This window comes from Nicotiana sylvestris, chromosome 7, assembly GCF_000393655.2.
Source record: "Nicotiana sylvestris chromosome 7, ASM39365v2, whole genome shotgun sequence".
Taxonomy (NCBI): Eukaryota; Viridiplantae; Streptophyta; class Magnoliopsida; order Solanales; family Solanaceae; genus Nicotiana; species Nicotiana sylvestris.
In genome coordinates, this window is record NC_091063.1 from 56,148,031 (window position 1) to 56,172,916 (window position 24,886).

The following is a 24,886-nucleotide window of genomic DNA, read 5'->3' on the forward strand; positions in this document are numbered from 1 at the left end:
CTTTTATCAGCACAAATATCGAATACTAACTTTTATCATTAAAGCTTAGGTGTATGAAATAATTTACTTAATATTTTGGTATTTCTTCACTACATTAAAGCTAGACCAACCTCAGAATGCAAAGGATCATCCTAGTTTTTGGAAAACTGCAAAGTTCCTTTTTGTTTCATAATCTTGCAGTGTAAGTTAAATTAAAGCCCCCAACATTCTACAAGTTCGTACAAAGGGATGAGTCATGACGTTTCTTCTCTACGTAGTTTTCAACTATGTGCTCCCTCCGTTTATTTTTACTTGTCCACTATGGACTTTGCATATACCGTAAAAAATAATAAATGAAGTACATAATTTATCATGATACCCATATTAAATGATCTATATTTTTAATGAATTTAAAAAAATAATTTGAAATGAGTAATTAATAGTATGGATATAACAGAAACAGAAATTATCTTCTCTTATTATGCAAAACGTGATAAGTAAATATAAAAATCTATTTTTAGAATATTAAATAACTAAAAATGAAGGGAGGGAGTACTAAATTTGCCTTAAAGCTGACTTGACAAAGAAAGACATTATAAAAGGAAAAGAGCGAACTAAACAAAGGTGAGTTTATTTTAACCTAATTACAAAAACCTAGGGTTAAGTTTCTTGTGAAAAATCTAAATGGTCTCTTTATGTTATGTCATGCCTTAACCAGGTAAACAATGGGTTTGTTGGCCCCCATTTGTTAGGTTTTTTTAACATTAAAATACCCGCCAAGAAGTTGATTCAACTTCCTTTTTTGATTTCCACAGTCCAAAAGATTCAGAAAACACAACACAAAAAAGCAAAAGTGAAAAAGATCACATTCCCAAAAGCAACCAAAAAGCAAAATTCACACTTTGTTGTACTAAACCAAACAACATGTATATACACTCAAGATCCTATTTTTATACTCTCAAACTCGTGCATTATTTCTCCTTTGCATTCCCAAATGTTTCTTGGCTTTCCACAAAATGGCAGAAATTGTTCTTGCAGAACCAATTCAAGAAAGTACTTCTTCTACTGCTGCTAGTACCAGCAGAAGAGATTATACCACAAGCAATGAAAGACCCTTCACTAGATCAATCACTTTCGGGCGAGATCATGTGCCTGAGCCCTTTGACAGTGAGAAGTTGCCAGTCACTTTGATTTCAGAGATTCAACGATTTCTTCGAGTAGCTAATCTTATTGAGTCAGAGGAGCCTCGTGTCGCTTATCTTTGTAAGGCTTTATCTAATTTTTCCTCTGTGATTGCTTGTTTTGCTGTTATAGTTTAAAAATATGGCAGTGTGTTAATCTTTTCAGTCATGGGTTGATAATTCAATGAATTCGAAGAGGTCGCTTTAGAATTAGATTTAAGTTATATACACTAGCAAGTTAATAGTCTTTACACTATCAATGCAATTTGACTGGTTATAATAGGTTATTTCTACCATTTTCCATGTTACTAAAAGGGCAGCCTTGTGCACAAACCATCTCGTATTCATGCAGGGGGCATCTCGTATTCATGCAGGGCACCCCAAGAGTAATGATGTAGACAACCTATTCTAATGCAAGCATTCGTGGCTGCTTCCACGGCTTGAACCCATGAACTATTTTCCATGTTACTATCGAGCTTAATACCTATATTTAAAAAAAATTAGTCGGTGCACGAAACTCAATTAGGATTACATGTGCATAGTGTGTGTATTCGAAAAAATTCAAGTAGCAACAAGTTTGTCATTTTCCAATTCAACTTTATCAAAACATTTTCTTTAGCTAGTATGTCCACCACTTTAAGTTATTCCATTTGACCATAAACTTTGAGTCAAAATTGGAGAATTTCAAGTCATCTGGAAAATCTTTGGCTAATGGTTCTTCTAGCTGCGTGTGATTGTCCCTTCAACCATGTATTTTTCTTTCCTGCACTAAGGAGGTTATTTGAACCACACTGTGGTAAGAAACATTTTTGTATTACTGAAATTGTACATATCAAAAAGAGCATGGCCTGATTTTACATTTTGCTTTGCTAGTTTTTATCTTAGGGATAAAAATTTGAGAAAATGTAAAAATTGAAGAGTAGTGTGTGCGTTAAAAGTTCTTTTTTTCATCCATACAACCATAATGTACAGAGGAGATGAACGTGCCGAAACAAATATAATTAATTATTTTCATTTCTCATTCCTTCCTTCTTCTTTTGTTAATGTTACTTATTTTCTTTTCAGTGATAAGTGATTAATCCAGATTTCTTAAGCAGGTCGTTTTCATGCTTTTGAAGTAGCGCATAACTTGGACAGGAATTCGAATGGCCGAGGAGTACGGCAGTTTAAAACTGCTCTTCTTCAACGGCTTGAACAGGTACAATCTATCTTAAAGGACAGTTACTCAATCTGAATGTAAATATAGCTGTATTGAAATAGAGCTGCAGGATTCCCTGTCATGTTTAACGTCATTAGTGGCTTGAATTAGTAAACAGCTTTCAGAGGGAAAAAAATGTATTCTGGAAAATCTAAGATTGGTAATTTATACTCATAATCTGCATTTGAATTTCTAAACAGAAACTTCAATTTTTTGTACTAAAGCAGAAACTATTGGACCAAGTCCTCTTGTACAGTCCATACCAGACCTTGAAATGCCAATCTCAAATCTTGCTTCAGTTCTTTGTTTGTAACTTACAATATGAATTTTCAGGTCTACATTTAGCGCATTTCATTTCATCCCGGACCTACCATCTTCAACTGTTTGAACAGAGTTAATAGCTTTTTTAATAGTTTCCCGGTACTTTATTTCTATCTAGATCCATGCTATTGAATTGTCATGTTGTCTAATTCTATGAACTATAGGATGAAGAAGTTACTCTCAGGAAAAGGAAGGAAAGGACTGATTTACGTGAACTTAGACGTGCTTATCGCGAGTATAAAGACTACATCATCAAATATGGTGCAGAGAGTCATCTAGAAAATAGGTAATGATTCCACTCTATCAGGGTTTATCTTTGGCATCAAGAGCGCTAATGTCCGTAGAATCACCGTGTCATGTTCTCTACTTGCACAGAGAAAGGCTGACTAAAGCACGTGCCATTGCTTCAGTGTTGTTTGAAGTATTGGATACAGTTTCCAGAGCAGCAGGTGTTCAGGTTTTGTTTATGTGATTTCCTTCTCTTATTACTTTGGTTAGCTCAATCTTGGTTGCGTGCTAATAGAACCTTCTATGTGTCTTCTTATTAGGCTCTAGCTGGGAGTGAGAGGCGCGATGCCAAATCTGAACTCTTTGTGTCGTATAACATTCTTCCTCTTGATCAAGGAGGAATTCATCATGCAATCATGCAACTCCCCGAGGTATGTATAGATAATTATATGAGTTTAACTGGCTAAATGGTTTTGAGTGTAGCAGTTGCTTCCCCTTTTTTTCCCATGTTAGGTGAAAAAAGCCTATCTATTGGGCAATTTTGTCTTCTTTCCTTTTGTGTGACAGCTATAATAATGAGCTTAATATTCCACAGATTAAAGTTGCGGTTGCAGCAGTTCGTGATGTTCGTGGTTTGCCTTTCCTGGAAGATTGTCAAAAACACATAACCAACCTGGATTTGTTCAATTGGCTCCAGTTTTGCTTTGGATTTCAAGTATTAACCTCTCTATTGCATTTCAATTCATAAATTCTCCGTTCAATCACCATTTCTTCCTTTGTACATTTTGTTTGTATCAAGATTATCAAAGCTGGAAAAATCATTTCCTACGCACTTCTCAATTTAACCATTTTATCCTCCCTGTCTATGGCATCAATGATTAAAATCACCTTTCTCTTGTCAGGAAGGAAATGTAGCCAATCAGAGAGAGCATTTAATTTTATTACTTGCTAATGCGCATGTTCGGCAGACTCAGAAGCAAGTATTAGTACCCAAGGTGCAGTACTAGTATTACCTGGCTCTTTCTAGTTAAGGTGTCAATTTAATCAGCTATGTTATGCTTGCTTTCCTGGTATTAGCTAGGGGATGTTGCCGTTGATGAGCTGATGAAGAAGTTTTTTAAAAATTATACAGATTGGTGCAAATTCTTGGGACGAAAAAGCAATATTAGGTAAGATAGTCTGTGACAGAACCATATATTTCAAATTCCTGCTGCTTAGTGGAAGTTGTTGTTTTTCTTCTTACTTCACTTCACTCTCTAACAACTTTTTCATTATCTCATCACTGTTCAGGGTTCCATATTTGAAACAGGAGGCTCAGCAATACAAACTTCTGTATATAGGTCTCTATCTTCTGATATGGGGAGAGGCTGCTAATTTAAGATTTATGCCAGAATGTCTGTGTTACATATTTCACCATGTAAGCTGGCACTTTATCATTTCTGTAAAAGTGACTCCATAAAAGATTTGAGTTGCAGGGAAAGTAGTTTTACTCTGAATTATTAACATATACCAATATTTAATACAAGCTGTCTTCAGAGGTTCAAATAAAATTTGGAAAATTTATGTTGTTGGTTCTATTTTCCTCTTTAAAGCAACCTTCAGAAGGTGAGAGCTTTTCTCGCATGCTGAGCTGTTAGGGTAGTGTGTGCTTGCCTTACAAGAATGACCTTGATTAAAACTTTCACAGAAATAACCGCATAATGGGCTAATGACATTAACCTTTCCTCTTATTGATCTAAATTACTGTATCTTCTGATACTAACTTAAAACAGATTCTAAAAGATCTAAAGAAAGGAAATAAGCAAGTATTCAAGTTTCATCAATTGAATTTTCTATAATCAGTCCATGTCCTTTTTGACTTTGTGAAGTTTAATGCCTAAGTTCTGTTATTAGTTTGAAGGCTAATCCTATAAAAAGTGTACAGTGCCGCAAAATTAGAAGAAAGAAAATAAATGATTTAGGACGGTCTAATTGCTTGTTGCTCCATCATTGACCTGATTTTTAGGAGAAGGGATGTCTAATTAATTTCTTAAGCTAGAGATGAGGTTCTGGAAAATTGATGAATAGAAGAGACATAGCTATAATTCAGCTATTTATCTAAATTTGGTTAGAAATGAGAACAGGTGGAGGTGAAAATAGTTTGGACATGTAGATGGGAAGTGTTTTCTTGCAATTTTGGACTGCAAAACGATTTGTCATGATCCATTGGTTCATATAGAATCCTTGTCCTAGGTGTATCAAAAAACACTCTTTTCGCGAAGTGTATATAATAAAGTAGAGTGAAAAGGTAACTGCAAGCCAAGAAAATGTACTATCCTCACTCTTATTCTCAGTCTTGTTTGAGAATTGATTCTTTACTTTCTTGGATTAAATTACAAAAGGAAAGAGAAGCGCTCATAGAAGCATCTGTTATGGGTTTTGTTTTGTTTGATGTTTATCACTATAAAGTTAGATGCTAAATTTGGCCCCGTGCTCATGTCAGTGATATTTTGTCACTTACTACGATGAGTTAGGCGGACATGATCAGCCATCTGCCACAGACTTAAGCTACAAAAGTGATGGATCTACATTGATCCTTGATACAGAAGAATAGAGTTTCACCATTATATGTTTTTGCATCTGCAGTCCTTATTCATGATTTAAGCTTCAACGATCATTTGGAGATTAAAACAGAACAAACATATTCTCTCTTGCAGATGGCATATGAGTTGCACAGCATGCTAATTGGTGCTGTAAGCATGACAACTGGAGAAAAGCTCATGCCAGCTTACCAGGGAAATTCCGAATCTTTTCTGAACAACGTAGTGTCTCCAGTGTATGATGTCATATATAAGGTACTTCAAAGTTTGGACATGCATTTACCTTTGATCTCTGCAATTTCAGTTTCTAACCTTATCTGTGAAACACTTAAGGAAGCAATGAAAAGCAGAAATGGAACAGCTGATCACTCGACATGGAGGAACTATGATGATCTGAATGAGTTCTTTTGGTAGAGCTAACTTTCTCTCCATGCCAATCTTATATTTCAGTTGAGGGACTCCTAAATATATGCCAGGAAGTTTATATGATATGCTGGTTGCTTCACCTTTCCAGGTCTCCAGATTGTTTTCAAATAGGTTGGCCCATGCGCCTGGACCATGATTTCTTTTGTATAGGATCTCCAACTAATCGCAAAGTTCGAAAAGAAAAGGCTTCTGTTGCCAACCAAGAAGGCAACAAAAAGGATGCTAATGAAGATGAAGAAATGGGGGTAAGATACAACTATTGACATTTCAAATTATACCAAATAATGTATGTAGACAGAAGAAAGTGGCCTGTCATTTCATTGATAATGCAAGTTTGTGTTTTATCTCAATGTATCTCGTATTTGTATCGTTACCACTTTCCCCTTTCTGTTGAATCAAGAAATACTTGGGCTTAAAACCTTTTGACTGCCTAAAGTCTATGGGAAGGGATAAATTTGCTTTCTCCTTCAATGATGCAGCCTTCTGTATATCAATGTGTGGTATTCCTGTTTGTTATGTGTTTGAGCATGGTGACATAGTTAGCTTTAAAGATTCTCTGTATTAGTGGGGACACAAGTAATTTGCTTCTCTCCTATTTGCTTTTCCACCTTTTACAATGAAATGTTGAGCTTTGTTGCAACAGCAGGACTAATCATGTGCAAATCAGTTGTTTTTTCCAATGTTTAAGATACTAAAATTTCAGAATTACAGTTTCATTTTGTGATCTTCAGATCCTAGTGGATGAGGTGCAGGAACCAAAGTGGCTGGGGAAGATGAATTTTGTAGAAATCCGCTCATTTTGGCAGATTTACAGAAGCTTTGACAGGATGTGGAGCTTTTTTATCCTATCACTTCAGGTGTGTTTGGAAAGAGAAGATATTAACAATAGCTTAAGTATACATTCTTACCTGGTTACTAAATCCCTTTTCTTTTTCTTCCTTTCTTGCCTGTTTTCTTTTAGGCAATGATAATTATGGCATCTCACAATTTGGATTCTCCTCTACAAGTCTTTGATGCAACAGTACTCGAGGATGTTATGAGTATCTTCATCACATCAGCGGTTCTTAAACTTGTAAATGGTATGACATGATTTGGAGAAATCTATTAGAGTTTAATCTATAAGAAGTGCTAGAAACACAATATAGTGAGTCTAAAACAAAAGTAGGATTGTAAATATCTGCTTGAATATAAGTGGTTCCTGTAAGGTACAGAACCATTTTAGGACAGAAGTGATTGCATTATGGCATTTTGACTACTTCATAAGAAGAGATCTCAGAGCGTCCTAAACGTTCCATATCAGCATGTTGGCACCCATTGAAGTTACTTTTTTCTTAGTTTTCAACTTTTATTATTAGAACGGGCACTCTTTAGTCAATAAGTGGGATTCTCTGGGAACTGATAGTTTTTTTTTTTTTTGAAGGGAATTACTCTGTAGCTAATAGAGTTTGTTTGTGTGTGATTGTGTGCTTTAGACTGGTAACTAATGAATCTGGGATATTGTCTATGGAGGTATTACTTCAATGGCTATAAGAAAGACTTAGTTTCATATCATAATCTCGTTAAATGCTAATGTCTCTTAAAGATGTCTACTTTTGTAAGTTGCTTCCCCGTGAGTTTTTATTTGAGTACACAACCTGTTTGGTGGTTCTTATGAAGAGCAATTATCTTGTCCAAGATTTAAATTTTCTTGAAAATACGGTTTCCTTTTTTCCTGAATAAAATGTTTCCTCCGAGTTCACTGTTAAATAATCTTTCATGACTATTTTAGTTTTCCAAAATTGCAATGGTCACTCTTCTATGTATAGTTAGTTTTGCTCTTAAGCATCAAATAGTCCAATCGCCTTATGTAAATTGGTGTGCAAATATTTTGGCTAGGACCGCTAAGTCTCTTGTAATTTTATTGTCTACTGTTTTTCTTATTTGATTTATTTTATTGTCTACTTGCCTATCATAAATTAAGACAAAACGAGTGAAGATTCTCATTCTTGCAGCTATTCTTGATATCATCTTTACATGGAAAGCTCGATGTACAGTGGACCCCAATCAAACTCTGAAACATGTGCTGAGGGTGGTTGTTGCTATGATGTGGACCATCATTCTTCCCATATATTATGCTAGTTCTCGTAGAAAATATACTTGTTATTCAACGCAAAGTGGGAGTTGGCTTGGAGAGTGGTGCTATTCTTCCTATATGGTAGCAGTTGCATTCTACTTGATGACCAATGCAATTGACATGGTTCTATTTTTTGTGCCTGTGGTTGGAAAGTATATCGAGACCTCCAATTACCGGATATGCATGTTCTTATCCTGGTGGACTCAGGTGAACCTTCAGTGTCCTGGTCCTAGCCTGCACAAATGTATTGGAGCAATGCAGTCAAAGATTCTAAATATTTTAGGCTTGCAGTACATACTGATACTGTTTATTATCATTTGTCCTGCTACAGCTTCTTTTGATTTTTTAGCCTGCTTAGGACTAATTCATGAATGTTTTCTGGAATCAGCAAGATATCTGAGCTTAACTGCATATCAATTGCCAACTATTTGAGCAGATAAATCCCCACAGACTGCAAAAGAAATTTGAAGAATAAAATAGAAGTAACGATAAAAAATCATCTAGTCACTTATCTTATGTTGACCAAATCTTAATCCTATTATGGGATTTGCAAACAGGATTTGCATGAATAAGGTGTTTCTTTGTTGAACTTATCATATTTAGTATTTTGAAGTAAAGTCAATATCATGTTGGTCTGACCTATAATTCTATGACCTAAAAGAGTTCTGAGAAAGCAAAGTGCTTTTTCATATACTTAATGGTATGTGTTTCTTATTCATTATCGGTCAGTGTTGATTTTTTTCTCGGTATTCAAAATGCAGCCTAAGCTATATGTTGGGCGAGGAATGCAAGAAAGACAAGTCTCCCTTCTAAAGTATATCCTATTGTCCCTACTCTGAGCCTATTTTTTATTATTTTAAGTATTCTCTTGATGGGTTCCTCATTAAGCCTTATTTCTGGTTTTAGGTATACCATTTTTTGGATGTTCTTGTTAATAAGCAAATTCATATTTAGCTACGCATTTGAGGTGAGTGGTTCTAAGCCTTATTTTTGGCTTACAAGCTAGTATTACTAATTAGATCATTGACATGTCCCTTTTTTTTTGGAATGCATGAGCAGTGAATCAGAAAATAAGTTTATTTTATGAATGTTTATGAGTTTCTTATATATTGTCTGCCCAAAGTTTTTAGTATGTTAGTGTTGTCTGTCTAGAAAACTAGTGCTTATTAGATGACTCTTACTATAATAGAGATATAAATACTAGAGTAAATAAGAGAACCTCTAGTGTTAGATAATCCTGAAGTATAGAGTATTGAAATATTATGGACTAAAACAGAGCATTTATGATAATGAGGATTCATACAGCCGACCCCAACTAGCTTGGGATGAGGTATAGTTGTAGTTGTTGTGCTGTATTTTCTAAAAGAACACATGGTCAATATTATCTGAGTTTTAGACACTCTTTATCTGAACAATTGAGTTGAATAACATTACTGTGGTATCCTGCAATAATTGCTTTACGCCTCTCTACCTCCCCAGAGTAGGGGTAAGGCATGCGTACAAGTTACGCTCCCCAGACTCTACTTGTGGGATTCCACTTAGTTATTGTTGTTATTGTTGTTGTTGTTGCTCTTCTTGGTATGATGTATAATGTTCTTAAGAATAATCCTTCCTTTGATAAAGTTATTCATTTCTAAAACTATTAAGGAGAATATTTTCACCAAATAGAGGTAAATGATTACGTCATTTTGCATAAGTCAATTTCTAGTCCAACTCCTTGACTCCTAATGCATATACTTTGTTGCTAATAACTTGTAAAACATTATTTATGTTCTTTGCTGATCTTAAAATATCACCTGATGCCTCCAGCCCTTGTTTGACGCCCACCCTCCTCCACTATCACATTTATCAACTTTTGTATCTGTGAAAGAAGAAGAGAAGGAAAATGGTGAATAGAGTTCTTTATTATTCCCTCAAGCTGTTGGGTTTAAATAACCTTTGACAGAAATACAAATAAGGAAAGACTACAATTACAAGCCTACAAAATCTCCTAATTACTTAATTATAGGGATTTCTGTGATTATAGGGATTTGTGTATCTTTTCATATTTACATAGTATCAATTCTTGCCATATTTAACACTCCCCCTCAAGCTGGAGCGTACAAGTCATATGCTCCTAGCTTGCTACAGATATCGCCAATTCTGGATCCTCGGAGTGATTTTGTTCTGGATCCTCGGAGTGATTTTGTGAGGACATCTGCTAGTTGGTCTTTTGAGTTGACAAAACTCGTAACAATGCACCCGGACTCAATCTTTTGTCGAATGAAGTGACAATCTACTTCAATATGCTTCGTTCTTTCATGAAATACTGGATTTGAAGCGATATATAATGCGGCTTGATTATCACAAATCAATTTCATCGGCTCGTCCCTTCCGATCTTTAACTCCTGTAGAAGTTGCCTTAGCCATATAAGCTCGCAAGTAGCCAATGCCATAGCCCGATATTCTGCCTCTGCGCTTGACCTAGCCACCACATCTTGCTTTTTACTTTTCCAGGATATTAGGTTGCCTCCAATTAAAATACAATAACCTGAAGTGGACCGTCTATCAGAGGGAGAACTTGCCCAATCTGCATCAGAATACCCAACAATGTCTGCATGTCCCTTGTTTTCATACAATAAACCTTGTCCCGAAGAACCTTTGACATATCTTAGGATGCGAATTGCTGCATCCCAATGACTGTCACAAGGTGACTGGAGAAACTGGCTAACCACACTTACAGCAAATGAGATATCAGGTCTCGTGATCGTAAGATAGTTGAGTTTGCCAACAAGTCTCCGATATCTTCTTGGATCTTTTAGAGGTTTCCCTTGTCCCGGAACAAGTTTAGTATTTGGATCCATGGGACTGTCCACAGGTTTGCAGTTCAACATACCAGTGTCTTCCAAAATATCCAAGGCATACTTCCTTTGTGAGATGACAATGCCGCTGCCAGATTGTGCCACCTCAATGCCTAGAAAATATTTTAGTTTGCCCAGATCCTTAGTCTGGAATTGACTTGAAAGATGCTGCTTAAGTTGGATAATACCTTCATGATCATCACCTGTGATGACAATATCATCAACATAAACAATTAGAAAGATACATTTACCATGAGATGAATGCCTATAGAATACTGAATGATCAGCTTCTGTTCGGGTCATTCCAAATTGTTGGACAACAGTTCGGAAACGGCCAAACCATGCCCTAGGAGACTGTTTGAGACCATAAAAAGATCGACGAAGTCGACAGACTAATCCAGACTCCCCCTAAGCAACAAACCCTGGTGGTTGCTCCATATATACTTCTTCAACCAGTTCTCCATGAAGAAATGCATTCTTAATGTCCAACTGAAAAAGAGGCCAATGATTCATCGTTGCCAAAGAGATAAGAAGACGGACAGATGCCATCTTTGCAACTGGTGAAAAAGTATCACCATAATCAATGCCATACACCTGAGTATACCCTTTAGCAACCAGTCTTGCTTTAAGGCGATCAACTTCTCCGTTTGGACCTACCTTAACTATAAACACCCATCGACAACCAACTGTGGTTTTCCCTTTAGGTAAAGGGACTATCTCCCAAGTATCGTTATCGTGCAAGGCATTCATCTCTTCAATCATGGCCTGACGCCAACCTGGATGGGCCATTGCTTCTTCCACAGTCTTTGGAACCTTGACGGTGGATAAGCTAGTAATAAAGGCATGATATGAAGGTGATAAACGGTGATAACTTAAAAAGGTATAAGAGGGAGTTTGATTGGCAGTAGTTCTGGTACCTTTTCGTAGAGCAATGGGGAGATCAGTAACATTTGATGAGTGCTCAACCGAAGCATGAGACATTGCTGGAGGAGGCAATGAGTCACCCGATGGGCTTTGTGTACCTGCATTAGTAGGTTGAGAATTAGGTCGAGGGCGTCTAAAATAGACTTGGAGTGGTGGAGCTGGAGCTGGAGTTGGAGGCGAAAAGGTTGGAACTGGAAGAACTGTGGATATGGCCTTCTGATTTAATGAATTAGGAGAAAAATACGGGGAAGTCTCAAAAAAGGTAACATCTGCTGAGATTAAGTACCTATTTTTAGATGGATCAAAGCATTTGTATCCTTTTTGTAGACGAGAGTACCCTAAAAAGACACATTTGATAGCCTTTTGCTGAAGTTTATCTTTTCCCGGGGTAAGGTCATGAACAAAACAAGTACAACCAAACACATGTGGAGGAAGTGGGAACATAGGTTGTTCGGGATAAATGACTGAGTGTGAACTTTTGTACTGCAAAATAGAGGAGGGCATACAATTAATTAAATAACACGCAGTAATAACTGCATCACCCCAAAAACGTAAAGGAATATGATTGTGAATAAGTAATGTCCGAGCCGTTTCAATGAGATGTTTGTTCTTTCGTTCTGCAACTCCATTTTGTTGTGGAGTATGTGCACAAGAAGACAAGTGTAATATACCTTGTGATGACATGAAGGAAGAAAGAGAAGAAGAGAAGTATTCTCGGGCATTATCACTGATTAATTTCTTTATGGAAACACCAAATTGATTGCGAATCTCAGTATAAAAGTTCTGAAAAATAGAGAACAATTCAGATCTGTTTTTCATTAAAATTAACCAAGTGCACCGAGAATAATCATCAATAAATGTAACAAAATAATGAAATCCTAGTGAAGAACTGAAACGACTTGGACCCCATATGTCCGAGTGAACAACTTCAAACATAGAGGATGACCTATTATTGACACGCTTTGGGAAAGAAGCACGAGTGTGTTTCCCAAGCTGACATGACTCACATTCTAACAAAGGTAAACTAGATAGATTGGGGACCATCTTCTGCAACTTTGAAAGACTTGGATGTCCCAATTGACAATGAAGCAAATCAGAGGAAATAGCGGAAGTGAAGGCAACTGGTGGTTTTGGAATAGATAGTTTATATAGACCGTGTGACTCATGTCCTCTTCCAATCACCTGTCCCGTACTCCGGTCCTGCACAAAAACAGAATCCTCAGAGAAGATTACAAGACACTTGAGGTTCTTGGTTAATTTACTAATGGAAATAAGATTATACGGACACTCAGGTGCAAAAAGAACTGAGGTTAAAGGTAAAGAAGGTAGAGGGTGAGCTGCACCTATTCCTTTGATAGCAGTCTTTGATCCATTAGCTAAGGTAATAGTAGAAAAGACAGATGGAGAATTAAGGACAGAAAGAAAATTTTGGTTACCGGATATATGATCAGTAGCACCAGAGTCAAGAATCCATGGTCCAGGAAAGGAAGACTGTGCGACATAGGCAAAAGAGTTACCAGGTTGCACTGTGCAAGCTGTAGATGAGGTAGATGACTGTTGCTTTGATGCCTGGTACTGAAGATAATCATTATAATCTGTTCCAGTCAAAGTGATAGAGTGAGATGATATATCCTTGACATCTGGTGTAGGTAGAATACCATCTCCGCTGTGAGCCACATTGATTGCATGTCGATGACGATCATTGTTACGTGGAGGCTTACCATGAAGCAACCAACAAACATCACGTGTATGTCCTCCCTTATCACAGTATGTGCAATGTTTAGTGTTTTTCCCTTTTCCTTTTCTGGGTCCATTTTGAAAAGTGTTAGTTTGTACAGCCATTATAGAAGTGTCATATGAGTTTACCTCTGGTGTAGATGTGATGCGCAACAATCTGGCAGATACTTCCTCCAAGGTAGGAACGGATGCGCTAGCAAGAATCTGGTCTCGAACTGAGGAGAGATCAGATCTTAATCCAATCAAGGCTAGAACCATAAAAAATCTGTCTCTCTGTCTCTCCTGATCATTCAACTTGTCAGTAAAAGGCATAAGAGAATCAAATTGATCCTTTAAAGATTCTACCTGACCAAGATAGCTTGCCATGTCTTGTTGATTCTGTTGCAGGTGGACAATGTTTGAGACTACCTTGTAAATAAGTTGTATGTCATTTGTATACAAGGTTTTGGCCTTGTTCCAAACCCTGCAACATGTCTTACATGACTGAAAAAGATTAAGTAGCTTACTGTCAAGAGAGTTCCATAGAAGACTGCATAACTGAGCATCTATTTTAACCCAAGTTGGTTTGTCAGATGCTCCAATCTCTGTATAATTCTTGATCAAGTGATCTTCATATCCTTGACCTATGAACCACAGTTGTACCGAAGCTGCCCAAGAAGTATAATTTCCACTTCCATCCAACTTAACAGTAGTAATTGTTGGAGATGGTGAAGAGGAAAAAATTGACTTTCCAGTTATTTGATTTTCAACTGCTTTATCATCTCCCATTGTTGTATTTATTACACACGAACAGCTGAAAGTGAATGAGAGTAACTACAAAAAACAAGAGAAACAGGAAGAAATAGAGAAAACTGAAGAGTCGACCAAGGAGGATCTGGTTCTTTTATAGTCTTTTAGTTCAAGGAAGAAAAATGAGATGGAGCAGGGACTAAAAAACCCTAGCTCTGATACCATGTGAAAGAAGAAGAGAAGAAAAATGGTGAATAGAGTTCTTTATTATTCCCTCAAGCTGTTGGGTTTAAATAACCTTTGACAGAAATACAAATAAGGAAAGACTACAATTACAAGCCTACAAAATCTCCTAATTACTTAATTATAGGGATTTGTGTGATTATAGGGATTTGTGTATCTTTTCATATTTACATAGTATCAATTCTTGCCATATTTAACAGTATCCAATGACACTGAAATTGACGTGGGAAATGATTTTCTTGAGTGGAACTGTTCCCAATGAATATATTTTCTGTCGAAAACATTTTATGTTATAGCAAATAGGCCTTACAATTTGATTTTCTGAACGTTGCAATTAAACAGCATACTATCAGATGCAAAAATTGATATCCCTTCTTTACAATGATGTTAGCAACGAATGTTAAAATTATGTGTAAATCCCAAGTCCTTGACTTGTAGAGAAATTCTTTAATATTCATCTGGATATGTTTATTTGTCTTCTCTGAAAAACTTGGGAAGAAACATCTTTTCAATTAACCTGTGTTGAAATCTTTGCCCACAAGCTCCTGTTAACTTTTCATGAATATCCAGATAAAACCACTTATATCACCTACAAGACAGATCATGGCAATCGGAGTGAAAAATTTCGACTGGCACGAGCTTTTCCCGAAAGGTAATGTCTAACCTTTTATTTTCTTAAATAGCTGAAGAGTGTAGATATGTAAATCCCTCTGAATGATTTCTTCAATTTAGTCAAGAGCAATGCTGGAGCAATAGCTGCTATATGGGCTCCAATTGTACTTGTAAGTTCTATTAAGATTTCATCTTATCTTTATGAAGCTTCATTTTCTTTTGTTTACATAAATCTCTTCAGTGCTGAATTTGTTGTTGTTTCAGGTATATTTCATGGATGCACAAATCTGGTATTCTGTTTACTGTTCCATCTTTGGCGGAGTGTATGGAATCCTCCACCATCTTGGTGAGGTGAGTTATTTTTAGTTAATTTTAAACCATTATATGGATACTCTCATATCTTTTGTTCACCACAGATTCGGACGCTAGGAATGCTGAGAAGTAGATTTCACACGTTACCTGATGCTTTCAATGCTTGTCTTGTCCCACCCCAAGCAAAAGATACTGGAAACATTCTAAAGAATTGGCTCATCCCTCTGACGTTCCAAAAGGTTTTTACAATTGGTTTTTTAAGTTTACTTTCCAATTCTTTAAAATTCTCTATCTCATCCCTCTGGAGTTCCGTTTGGCAGAACTTTCACTTTTCAGAAAGGGAAAAGAACAACGTCGTAAAGTTTGTTCTTGTATGGAACCAAATCATCAGTAGCTTCCGGGAGGAGGACGTGATAAGTGACAGGTTAATTATTTCTCTCTAGCTCTATCCCGATAAAAAAAAAAGAATTGTTTCTCTCTAGCTTATGTGGACATGATGTTCTTTACTAAAAAGCTAAGAACTCTGTAATAACTGACAACAGGGAGATGGATTTGATGAAAATGCCTGTATTTTCAGAATTATTCTCTGGTCGAGTTTGTTGGCCTGTTTTTCTTTTAGCAGATAAGGTACCATGTTAAGCTTGGAGCTTTGTCTAATTTTACATTAGCTTACATGTTATTCATTATTGTGTTGAGTGTGTTGACTTATTCTCCATGTTTTGGTAGCTTTCGAAAGCACTAAGTATTGCACGAGACTTTGAGGGAAAGGATGAAGTGCTTTTAAGAACAATAAAGAAGGACACGTACATGTACATGGTTGTGACAGAGTGTTATGAATCACTGAAATACATCCTCGAAATTCTTGTTGTTGGTGACCTTGAGAGAAGGTTGTACAGACTATTATTTCAAATGCAATTTACTATTGATACCAATACTGCGGACAACACTTTCTGCAATTTTACTCTTATCTTTTTAGAGTCCCAATTCATGGCATGGGTGTCCAATTTTCAGGGTCATTTCTGGCATATTAGATGAGATTGAGGAAAGTATTCAAAGATCAACACTTCTCAAGGACTTGAAAATGAGTGAATTACCGGTTCTAAATGCTAAGTGTATTACCTTGCTTGAGCTTCTGGTAACTTTGCACACAAACATCAACCTTTTGCTCCCTTACTATTACCAATTTCTTCATTTGTCCCACTCATGATTTCCATATTGACGCAAATCGTTATATATCAAGATTGAGGGAAATGAAAGCCACCATAATAAAGTCGTATTGGCACTTCAAGATATCTTTGAGCTCGTAACAAGTGATTTGATGTCAAATGGATCAAGGTTAGATGGCTGAAGAATTTAAAGTCATAAGATTCTTATATTTGTTGTGTGTCTAACCATCCTTCATGGTTGCAGAACAATGGAGTTACTTTATGCTCAACTGCAAAGTGGGGAAGAGGTCGCTGAACTTTTCAGTTGGATTGAACCACCACTGTTTGCATCTAAGCATTCAATCCATTTTCCATTGCCAGATAGTGGTTCTTTAATGGAAAAGGTGCTGCAACTCACTTTACTACTTATCTCTCTTACTCTTGTACATGCAAGTTCTTATATCTGAAAGGTTCATCTTTTTTTCATCCACGAACTTCCCTCTTACTAAAAACGTATGCATAGCTACACAAACCCATTGCATTTATGGAGACTTGTTTAATTTCAATGGTAGGTCAAGCGGTTCCGTTTACTGCTTACTGTCGAAGATAAAGCACTGGATATACCGACGAACTTGGAGGCTCGCAGGCGGATTTCCTTTTTCGCCACTTCTCTGTTTATGAACATGCCTAATGCCCCAAAGGTGCGGAACATGTTATCATTCAGGTCAGATTTCATCACATTTGCTTAATATTTTTGTCACTTCAAACTCTTAGCGTAACTTTAAATTTCTTATCTCATTTTTGCTTTTTGTGAAAAGAAATATCAATCATAGTGGAAGGTTTTTTTTCCTTCAAACAACAAATATCTGGGTCAGCTATTCAATCACATGATATAGAGCATGTTTCTCATCTATTCTCGAGAAACAAGTGTGCTATTTCTTTGCGAAACTATGTTCAGTTTCATTCTTGGACATGCCACCAAGATCTCCTCGTTAGTTGGGAGAAGAACTCGGTCAAATAACATTTTTGGATAAAACATGTAGAGAATGCTTTGGTTAGACAATATATGGATGGTAAACAAGGATCGACCTTTTCATCAATATAATTGCACAAGATCTAGTTCAGGTAGTATAAAGGATCTCGTTATTAAAGATATTTGAATTCTGTTAGTAGTGAGGAATGTGAAATATCGCATTGTCATTGATCAAAGAGAGATTCAACAACGTAAAGAAATATTGGATCTTTGGGACCTTCCTTTCTCATGTTTCTGAAACCTTTTTGGTTATTTAATTCTCCGGCTGTTCATAGAATCTGAGTAGATGTTTAATCCTTTGTTTCTTTAGAAAAGTCGAAGGATTTCCTGGGAACTGCAAGATGCTTCTGTTCTTTCTTTTCTGCTAGATGATCAAGGTTCACTAAAGATCAAAAATTCGTTAAGGACCGAAAGATCTTTCTTCAAAATAAGAGATGGTTATAAAATTAATATATATATATATATATATATACAAAAAAGTGCATTGTGTGATGTGTGGATTAGGTGCACATCACAGGTTCAAACCTTGTTGCAGATAAAATCCTGATATTTAAGTGGAGAAGGGTAGAGGATGGGCCCATTATCCACCTAGTTTCAAACCATGACACTGGCCCTCGGGAATTTCTCGGTTATCAAAATGCTGTCTCAATTCTTCCTGTTTCATCTAAAGCTGACAAATCAATTGAACTTGTCAAGCACAACATTTTGAGATGAGAGTCTCAATATTCTTGTAAACAGATTTCATCAATAGATCAACTTATGAAACTTGTTTATCTCTCAGTGTTTTAACTCCACACTACATGGAGGAAGTTAAATTTTCAAAGAAGGAGCTCAATTCAAGAAAACAAGGGGTCGCTATCCTTTTCTATATGAAAAACATATTTCCAGGTTGCTACCACAAAACTTATCTGTGGCTTTAGAGATTGTGGGAGAGAGCTCTTTCCATCTCATAAGTTAGGGACCAATTGTGATTCATTAAATCTTAATTTTAGTTATATATTGTCAGATGAATGGGAAAACTTTTTGGAGCGCATGGAAAGGGAAAGATCAGATGAATCTAATGATGAACTCGAAGAAGAAGAACGAAATTGGGCTTCTTTCCGAGGGCAAACTCTAAGCAGAACAGGTGGAATAATCTTTCATTTAAATGTGAATTCCATTAAAACTGTAAATCTAAACTCTGTTCTTACTAGAGATGTTCTTTATTCTGTTTTCTTTCTTTCAACAAAACAGTCCGAGGAATGATGTATTACAGGAAAGCGCTGAAGTTGCAAGCTTTTCTTGACATGGCTGAGGATGATGGTTTGTCAAAACAACAGTTCAGATGTTTTGCTTTTCACCCCATCCCCATAGTTGATTAAAGAGGATGTCGTTTGCATTTTCTATCTTTCCCCAGATATCCTCCAAGGTTATGATGCAATTGAGAAGAAAAATGATACATTATCAGCTCAACTTGAAGCCTTAGCAGACATGAAATTTACACATGTTGTGTCTTGTCAAATATATGGATCACAGAAGAACTCTGGCGACCCTCAGGCCAAAGACATACTTGATTTGATGATAAGGTGCTTTTTTTCAATGAAACTTCGTTCTGGATATTATTGTACTTGAATAGAAGTTCTTCAGCAATTTAGAAATGTTATTTTGCGGATGTATTGATGAAAGGTACCCTTTCCTTCTTTTTTTTGGGTAATTAAAGGTACCCTTCCTTGCGTGTTGCTTATGTTGAGGAGAAAGAAGAAATTACGGCAGACAAGCCGCGAAAAGTTTATTCATCTATTCTAGTTAAAGCTGTTAACGGTTTTGACCAGGTATGAAAAGAAATCTCTCAGCGGTTGAATATATTAACTTCAAGAAAGTGTAATGCCACCATGCTTGTCAGATAGGAAATGAGTTGTTACCCCCGGGTTTTCATGATCATTAATGGATTTTGTATATCTTTGTATCCATATTCTGTGGCATTTTACTAGGGTCAAGGACAAGTGATTTCCTGCATGCTGTATTGCTGGTGTTAATTGAAGAGGCTCAAAGTTAATAGTTGGCTTTTATCAAAAGAGTGTATGTAGTTAATATGTTAATGAGATGATACTACCTCCTTCCAGTTTTACTTTACTTGTGATACTTTTGGACTGCATAAGACAATTTTAATTTGATTGTTCTAGTGCTGTTTAATAGATTTGAAGTCTGGAAACTTGTAAATGATATATACTCTATTGTGTTCGGATGAATACTCCTTATTAGAAAAACAACAAGAAGTTTTTATTATTCCCTATGTTATTATTCTTAGGGTGAATATCCCTACTCTGTCCTTTTTTTCACTTGCTTAGGCCTTTTAGTATCAAATTCTTCTGATATAGGTACTTCTAATTGAGTTGAATAAGGTACCTTAATTAATCTGAATGAACAATGTCTGTTAATGGTCTATCTTATTCTTACAATTGTTTGTCAACTGTTATAGGAAGTATACCGCATAAAGCTTCCTGGCCCACCAAATATTGGAGAGGGGAAACCGGAAAATCAAAATCATTCCATAATTTTCACACGTGGTGAAGCTCTCCAAACCATTGACATGAACCAGGTATTCATCAGCCTTCAGTTTTTTGGAAAAAGAAAAAAGAATAATCTCATATATCTGTTCTAATAGTTTGTTCTTACAGGATAGCTATTTAGAAGAAGCTTTGAAAGTGCGAAATATCTTGCAAGAGTTCCTGAAAGATCATGGTCGGCGGCATCCCACGGTACTTGGCATGAGAGAGCACATATTTACAGGAAGGTCAGCATCTGAGAATTATGACTACAATGACCTGATTATACAATTATATAATAGCCAGCTTTAGTTAGGGGTAAGAATGTTATCTGGAGTTCATTTTTCATTGTTAATCTCCAATATGGAGATAGCCAGTTTTACACATTGTTCTTGGGTTAAAGTTAAAGTTTGAGTTCTGAACTTTACTAAGTTGAATTACCATAGTTGGCTATTTGAATCCAGTGCCATTTGTTTTTAGCTATACATGTGGATTGGGAATTCCTGCATCAATTAATGCTTGTTTCGCAGAACGAGTTAACTCTAAAAAGAGGAAAATAAAGAAGAGAAATTTTTGAATTAAATGCTAAAGAAGCTTTCATCCACTTCTCTGATTGCAGTGTTTCTTCTTTAGCTTGGTTTATGTCCTATCAAGAGACCAGTTTTGTTACCATTGGCCAGAGGCTTCTGGCTAATCCACTCAGGTAATTTAAGGCTTATTTTTGACATGCTTACTGTTATGTTATAATAATCAAATGAGTAATAAGGAAGTAGTCTTTGGGGATAAAATATCAGTTCTATATTCCTTTCCAATAGTGACATTGTGTTTCTCTTGTTCTCTGCATAAAGGAAAATAAGAATATATTCAGTTTGCTTACAGCAACTGTCGCTTCTTTTCTTTTTATAATTTTTTTCCCTTCTTTTCCATCGAAAATTTCAGGGTCAGGTTCCATTATGGGCACCCGGATTTGTTTGACCGAGTATTTCATTTGACAAGAGGTGGCATTAGCAAAGCATCCAAAACAATCAACTTGAGCGAAGATGTTTTTGCAGGTTTTCCAGTTAATGCAAAATGTTTATTTGAACATCGTAAAGTTGTACAGATTAGCAAACACTTGCCACTCTGATGTAATGTAGGATTTAACACAACTCTGAGACGGGGATATGTCATGTATCTTGAGTACATGCAAGTCGGAAAAGGCCGTGATGTAGGCCTTAACCAGATTTCAAAGTTTGAAGCTAAAGTTGCCAATGGAAACAGCGAACAAACAATCAGCCGTGATATATACCGCCTTGGTCATAGATTTGACTTCTTCCGAATGCTCTCGTGTTATTTTACAACCGTTGGCTTCTACTTCAACAGCCTGGTAACTACGTTACATCCTGTAGTTTATCTTCTTTTTGCTGTCTTTGAACATGAAATTTGTTAGTAAGTCATGAATGAGCTACTTGGAAACTTGACCTGCTTCGTCACACTTGCAACCTTTTTTAATAAAATCTTTGCATGGTGAGGGATCAAAATGGCTTAACTGATGCAATTCTCTCTTCCTCCAGCCGGAAATGCTTTTCCTGCTTTCTGTTAGGTCCTTGAAAAAGGCGACCTCTTTCTTCCTCCAACAAGTGAAATTAACATAACCAATACTTCACTTGTAACTTTTATTAATACTCAGTACTCAGTAGTTTTTAGTCAAACTTGGAGTTTATCCTTTTTTACTGTCTCCGAGTACGAGACTTTATAACTGAGCATTAGTATGCGCGACTTGGAACCGTGGTGTGATTATCAATAAAATATTTCCCTTTAACCAAAAAAAAAAATGCTGCAATTTTATTATTACTCCATCCAACCCAATACTTGACCTATTTTCCTTCAGTCCTTACCAGAAAACTGGACTCTTGTTCACTTTAACACGTGAAACTATTATGAACCACTACTTCAAATTTGATGGAACATCATCTGAATCAACTACTTCTTCGTATTTCTAAGAATTATTTCTATTAAACTCATAGAATAATCAATTCAAACATTTTACTCTGATTAACTGTGTAGGTTAGACTGTGATATTTTCTGAGTCCAAGGGAGTACCTTATTTGCTTAATCAAGAAATTTATAGTGGTAAATGGTAATTCTTATGAATTACTCAAGCGTTTCAGCTTCCATATTCTCTTGGTCTCCTGAGATACACTTGGCTATGCTGATTTCTATGTCTCTTTTAATCCCTGTTCTCAAAACTTTGCAGCTATCAGTGATTACGATATATGTGTTTCTATACGGGCAGCTGTACCTGGTATTAAGTGGTCTACAAAGAGCGCTTCTCATTGAGGCGAAATTGCAAAACATAAAATCACTGGAAACAGCTCTAGCCTCTCAGTCATTTATCCAGCTTGGACTTTTAACGGGTTTACCAATGGTCATAGAGTTGGGACTTGAGCGAGGGTATCTTAATGCCCTTAAAGATTTTGTTCTCATGCAATTGCAACTGGCTGCTGTTTTCTTTACTTTTTCCTTTGGAACAAAATCTCACTATTATGGCAGAACAATTCTTCATGGGGGTGCCAAGTATAGACCCACTGGTCGTAAAGTTGTGGTTTTTCACGCCAGCTTCACCGAAAATTATAGACTTTACTCTAGGAGTCACTTCATCAAAGGATTTGAACTTCTGCTTCTGTTGATTGTTTATGATTTGTATAGGCGATCATACGAGAGCAACATTGCATATGTTTTAACAACTTATGCGATATGGTTCATGTCATTGACTTGGTTGTTTGCGCCATTTCTATTTAATCCTTCTGGATTTGACTGGGGCAAGATAATGGATGACTGGAAAGATTGGAACAAGTGGATCAATCAGCAAGGTGGTATAGGGATACAACAAGACAAAAGTTGGCAGTCTTGGTGGAATGACGAACAAGCTCATCTTCGTCATGCAGGGCTATTTTCTCGGTTAATTGAGATACTCCTTTCACTAAGATTTTTCCTTTACCAGTATGGACTGGTGTATCACCTAGACATATCCGGCTCCCATAAAAATTTCCTGGTCTATGTGCTCTCATGGGTTGTCATTGCTTTTATTTTCCTCTTGGTCAAGGTAAGCTTCTTTCTCCACATTGTTTTGACTAGTATCTAAGTTCTTGTTCTATTTGCATGGTGCTTGTATGTCCCTCTTAAAACTGCTATAAGCATTGAACATCTGATCCAGAATTCTTTCGTCAACAATCCAACTTTAATTTGAGTTTTGACAAAATCATTTACATAATTTGTGACACAAGACCATGTAGAAGGGTTGTATAAACTAAATTTAAATATAAACAACAAAGAAATTGAGACTCTGAACCTCGCATCCCTTTTTTCTTTTCCTTTTTCTGTTTCGTGTCATGAACTTCTCTTTTGACAGAATATATAATTTTCAGTGTCTTTGCAACGCTGACATACTTTACATATAATGGATGGCAGAAGAAATACTAAAATTGAGAATCTGACCATTATTTTTGTATTAAGTGTACTATTATTGATACATTCTTGTTCACTTTTTTAATGAATTCTCAAACATGACACAGGTGCTGAATATTGGAAGGCGGATTTTAAGTGCAAACCATCACTTAACTTTCCGGCTGTTTAAAGCTTTTATTTTCCTAGGAGTTGTGGCTACTATTATTACCCTGTCAATCATATGTCATCTGTCCGTGAAAGACTTGATTGTCTGCTGTCTAGCTTTTCTACCAACTGGTTGGGGCTTCATATTGGTAAGTGCAGAATATGTTCTTCCTAAAAGCCTTGATGTTGTACTACTTTCTGCTTTGCATAAATGGTTGTTGTTTCCTCAGGTTGGGCAAGCAGTGAGACCCAAGATTGAAGGTACTGGATTATGGCACTTCACTCGGGTGTTTGCTCGGGCTTATGACTATGGAATGGGTGTAGTTCTTTTTGCACCTATAGCTTCATTGGCTTGGCTTCCAGTAATTTCAGCTTTCCAAACTCGGTTTCTGTTTAATGAGGCTTTCAGTAGGAGGTTGCAAATTCAGCCAATTCTCGCAGGAAAGAAGAATCATTAGTGATACAACTCGGTCACTACATAACTTGCACGTGCATATACTTCATTTTTTAGTACTATAGAAGAGCAAGATGTCTACATAATTTTGTAAAAACATCTTGTCATGTGGATAGGGTAGCATTAGGTTATATTTTTTTTATGTATAGATATACTACTTTGACAAGGTACAGTACATAGACATTGATGAATACTCCACATTTATCACAATTTATTATCCTTCTGAAAAGTTAGTAGTACGTAGTATTATTTTTGCTACATACCTAATCACATAGGATAACTACACAATTTATGTCGACCTAGCCTTAGCTGGTCTCCTTGTATGGTTACCATTGAATGGTCCAATTTGGAATTTGGCAATATTTCCTGCATGGGGTAACTTGTGGCATGAATCGAAGAGACTGCTAATATGGTACATCTTTACGTAGTCCCCTTGGCACAACTACTAATTTTATGAAAAGAAAATGATTGAGCAGAAGAACAAAATACAATAGCAACCCGAAGATTACACAATTTGTGAAGTGACTTTAGATAGTAATACGGAGAAATCCCTGGATCATTAATTGCATTAGTTAGACCTCTTTCCTTTAGCTCAAACAAGACCAGTTCAAAGACCTCTAACGCAAAATCCATGTGAAAGAGGAGCACCTGAAATTGCTCGGCGTCTAGACGGGAAAAAAATAAAAGAACCAACAAAGAAATGCAATTAAATTGTT

At 36.4% G+C, this 24,886-nt stretch overlaps 1 protein-coding gene across 2 annotated transcripts; it reads left to right on the plus strand.

The window, feature by feature from the left end:
* The first annotated feature begins 692 nt into the window (after positions 1 to 692).
* LOC104223848 (putative callose synthase 8) lies at positions 693 to 24,393 on the plus strand. Of its 2 annotated transcripts, XM_070150455.1 has the most exons (41): positions 693 to 1,242; positions 2,258 to 2,358; positions 2,844 to 2,965; positions 3,055 to 3,136; positions 3,228 to 3,338; positions 3,503 to 3,622; positions 3,810 to 3,902; positions 3,985 to 4,076; positions 4,198 to 4,324; positions 5,604 to 5,741; positions 5,820 to 5,896; positions 6,001 to 6,157; positions 6,644 to 6,769; positions 6,874 to 6,991; positions 7,904 to 8,232; positions 8,787 to 8,839; positions 8,932 to 8,992; positions 15,069 to 15,150; positions 15,231 to 15,280; positions 15,375 to 15,461; positions 15,527 to 15,661; positions 15,743 to 15,846; positions 15,965 to 16,049; positions 16,149 to 16,309; positions 16,434 to 16,557; positions 16,663 to 16,757; positions 16,833 to 16,971; positions 17,140 to 17,291; positions 18,382 to 18,488; positions 18,607 to 18,726; positions 18,834 to 18,902; positions 18,997 to 19,165; positions 19,300 to 19,411; positions 20,059 to 20,178; positions 20,258 to 20,373; positions 20,745 to 20,828; positions 21,065 to 21,177; positions 21,262 to 21,491; positions 22,362 to 23,210; positions 23,680 to 23,865; positions 23,947 to 24,393. In XM_070150455.1, the coding sequence occupies exons 1-41, from the start codon at positions 996 to 998 to the stop codon at positions 24,172 to 24,174; spliced, it is 5,871 nt and encodes a 1,956-aa protein (XP_070006556.1). In that variant the 5' UTR covers positions 693 to 995; the 3' UTR covers positions 24,175 to 24,393. The 2 variants fall into 2 exon arrangements, with proteins under 2 accessions (XP_070006556.1, XP_070006557.1); XM_070150456.1 differs by lacking the exons at positions 693 to 1,242; positions 2,258 to 2,358; positions 2,844 to 2,965 and having other exon boundaries at positions 3,055 to 3,128.
* Positions 24,394 to 24,886: the final 493 nt, after the last annotated feature.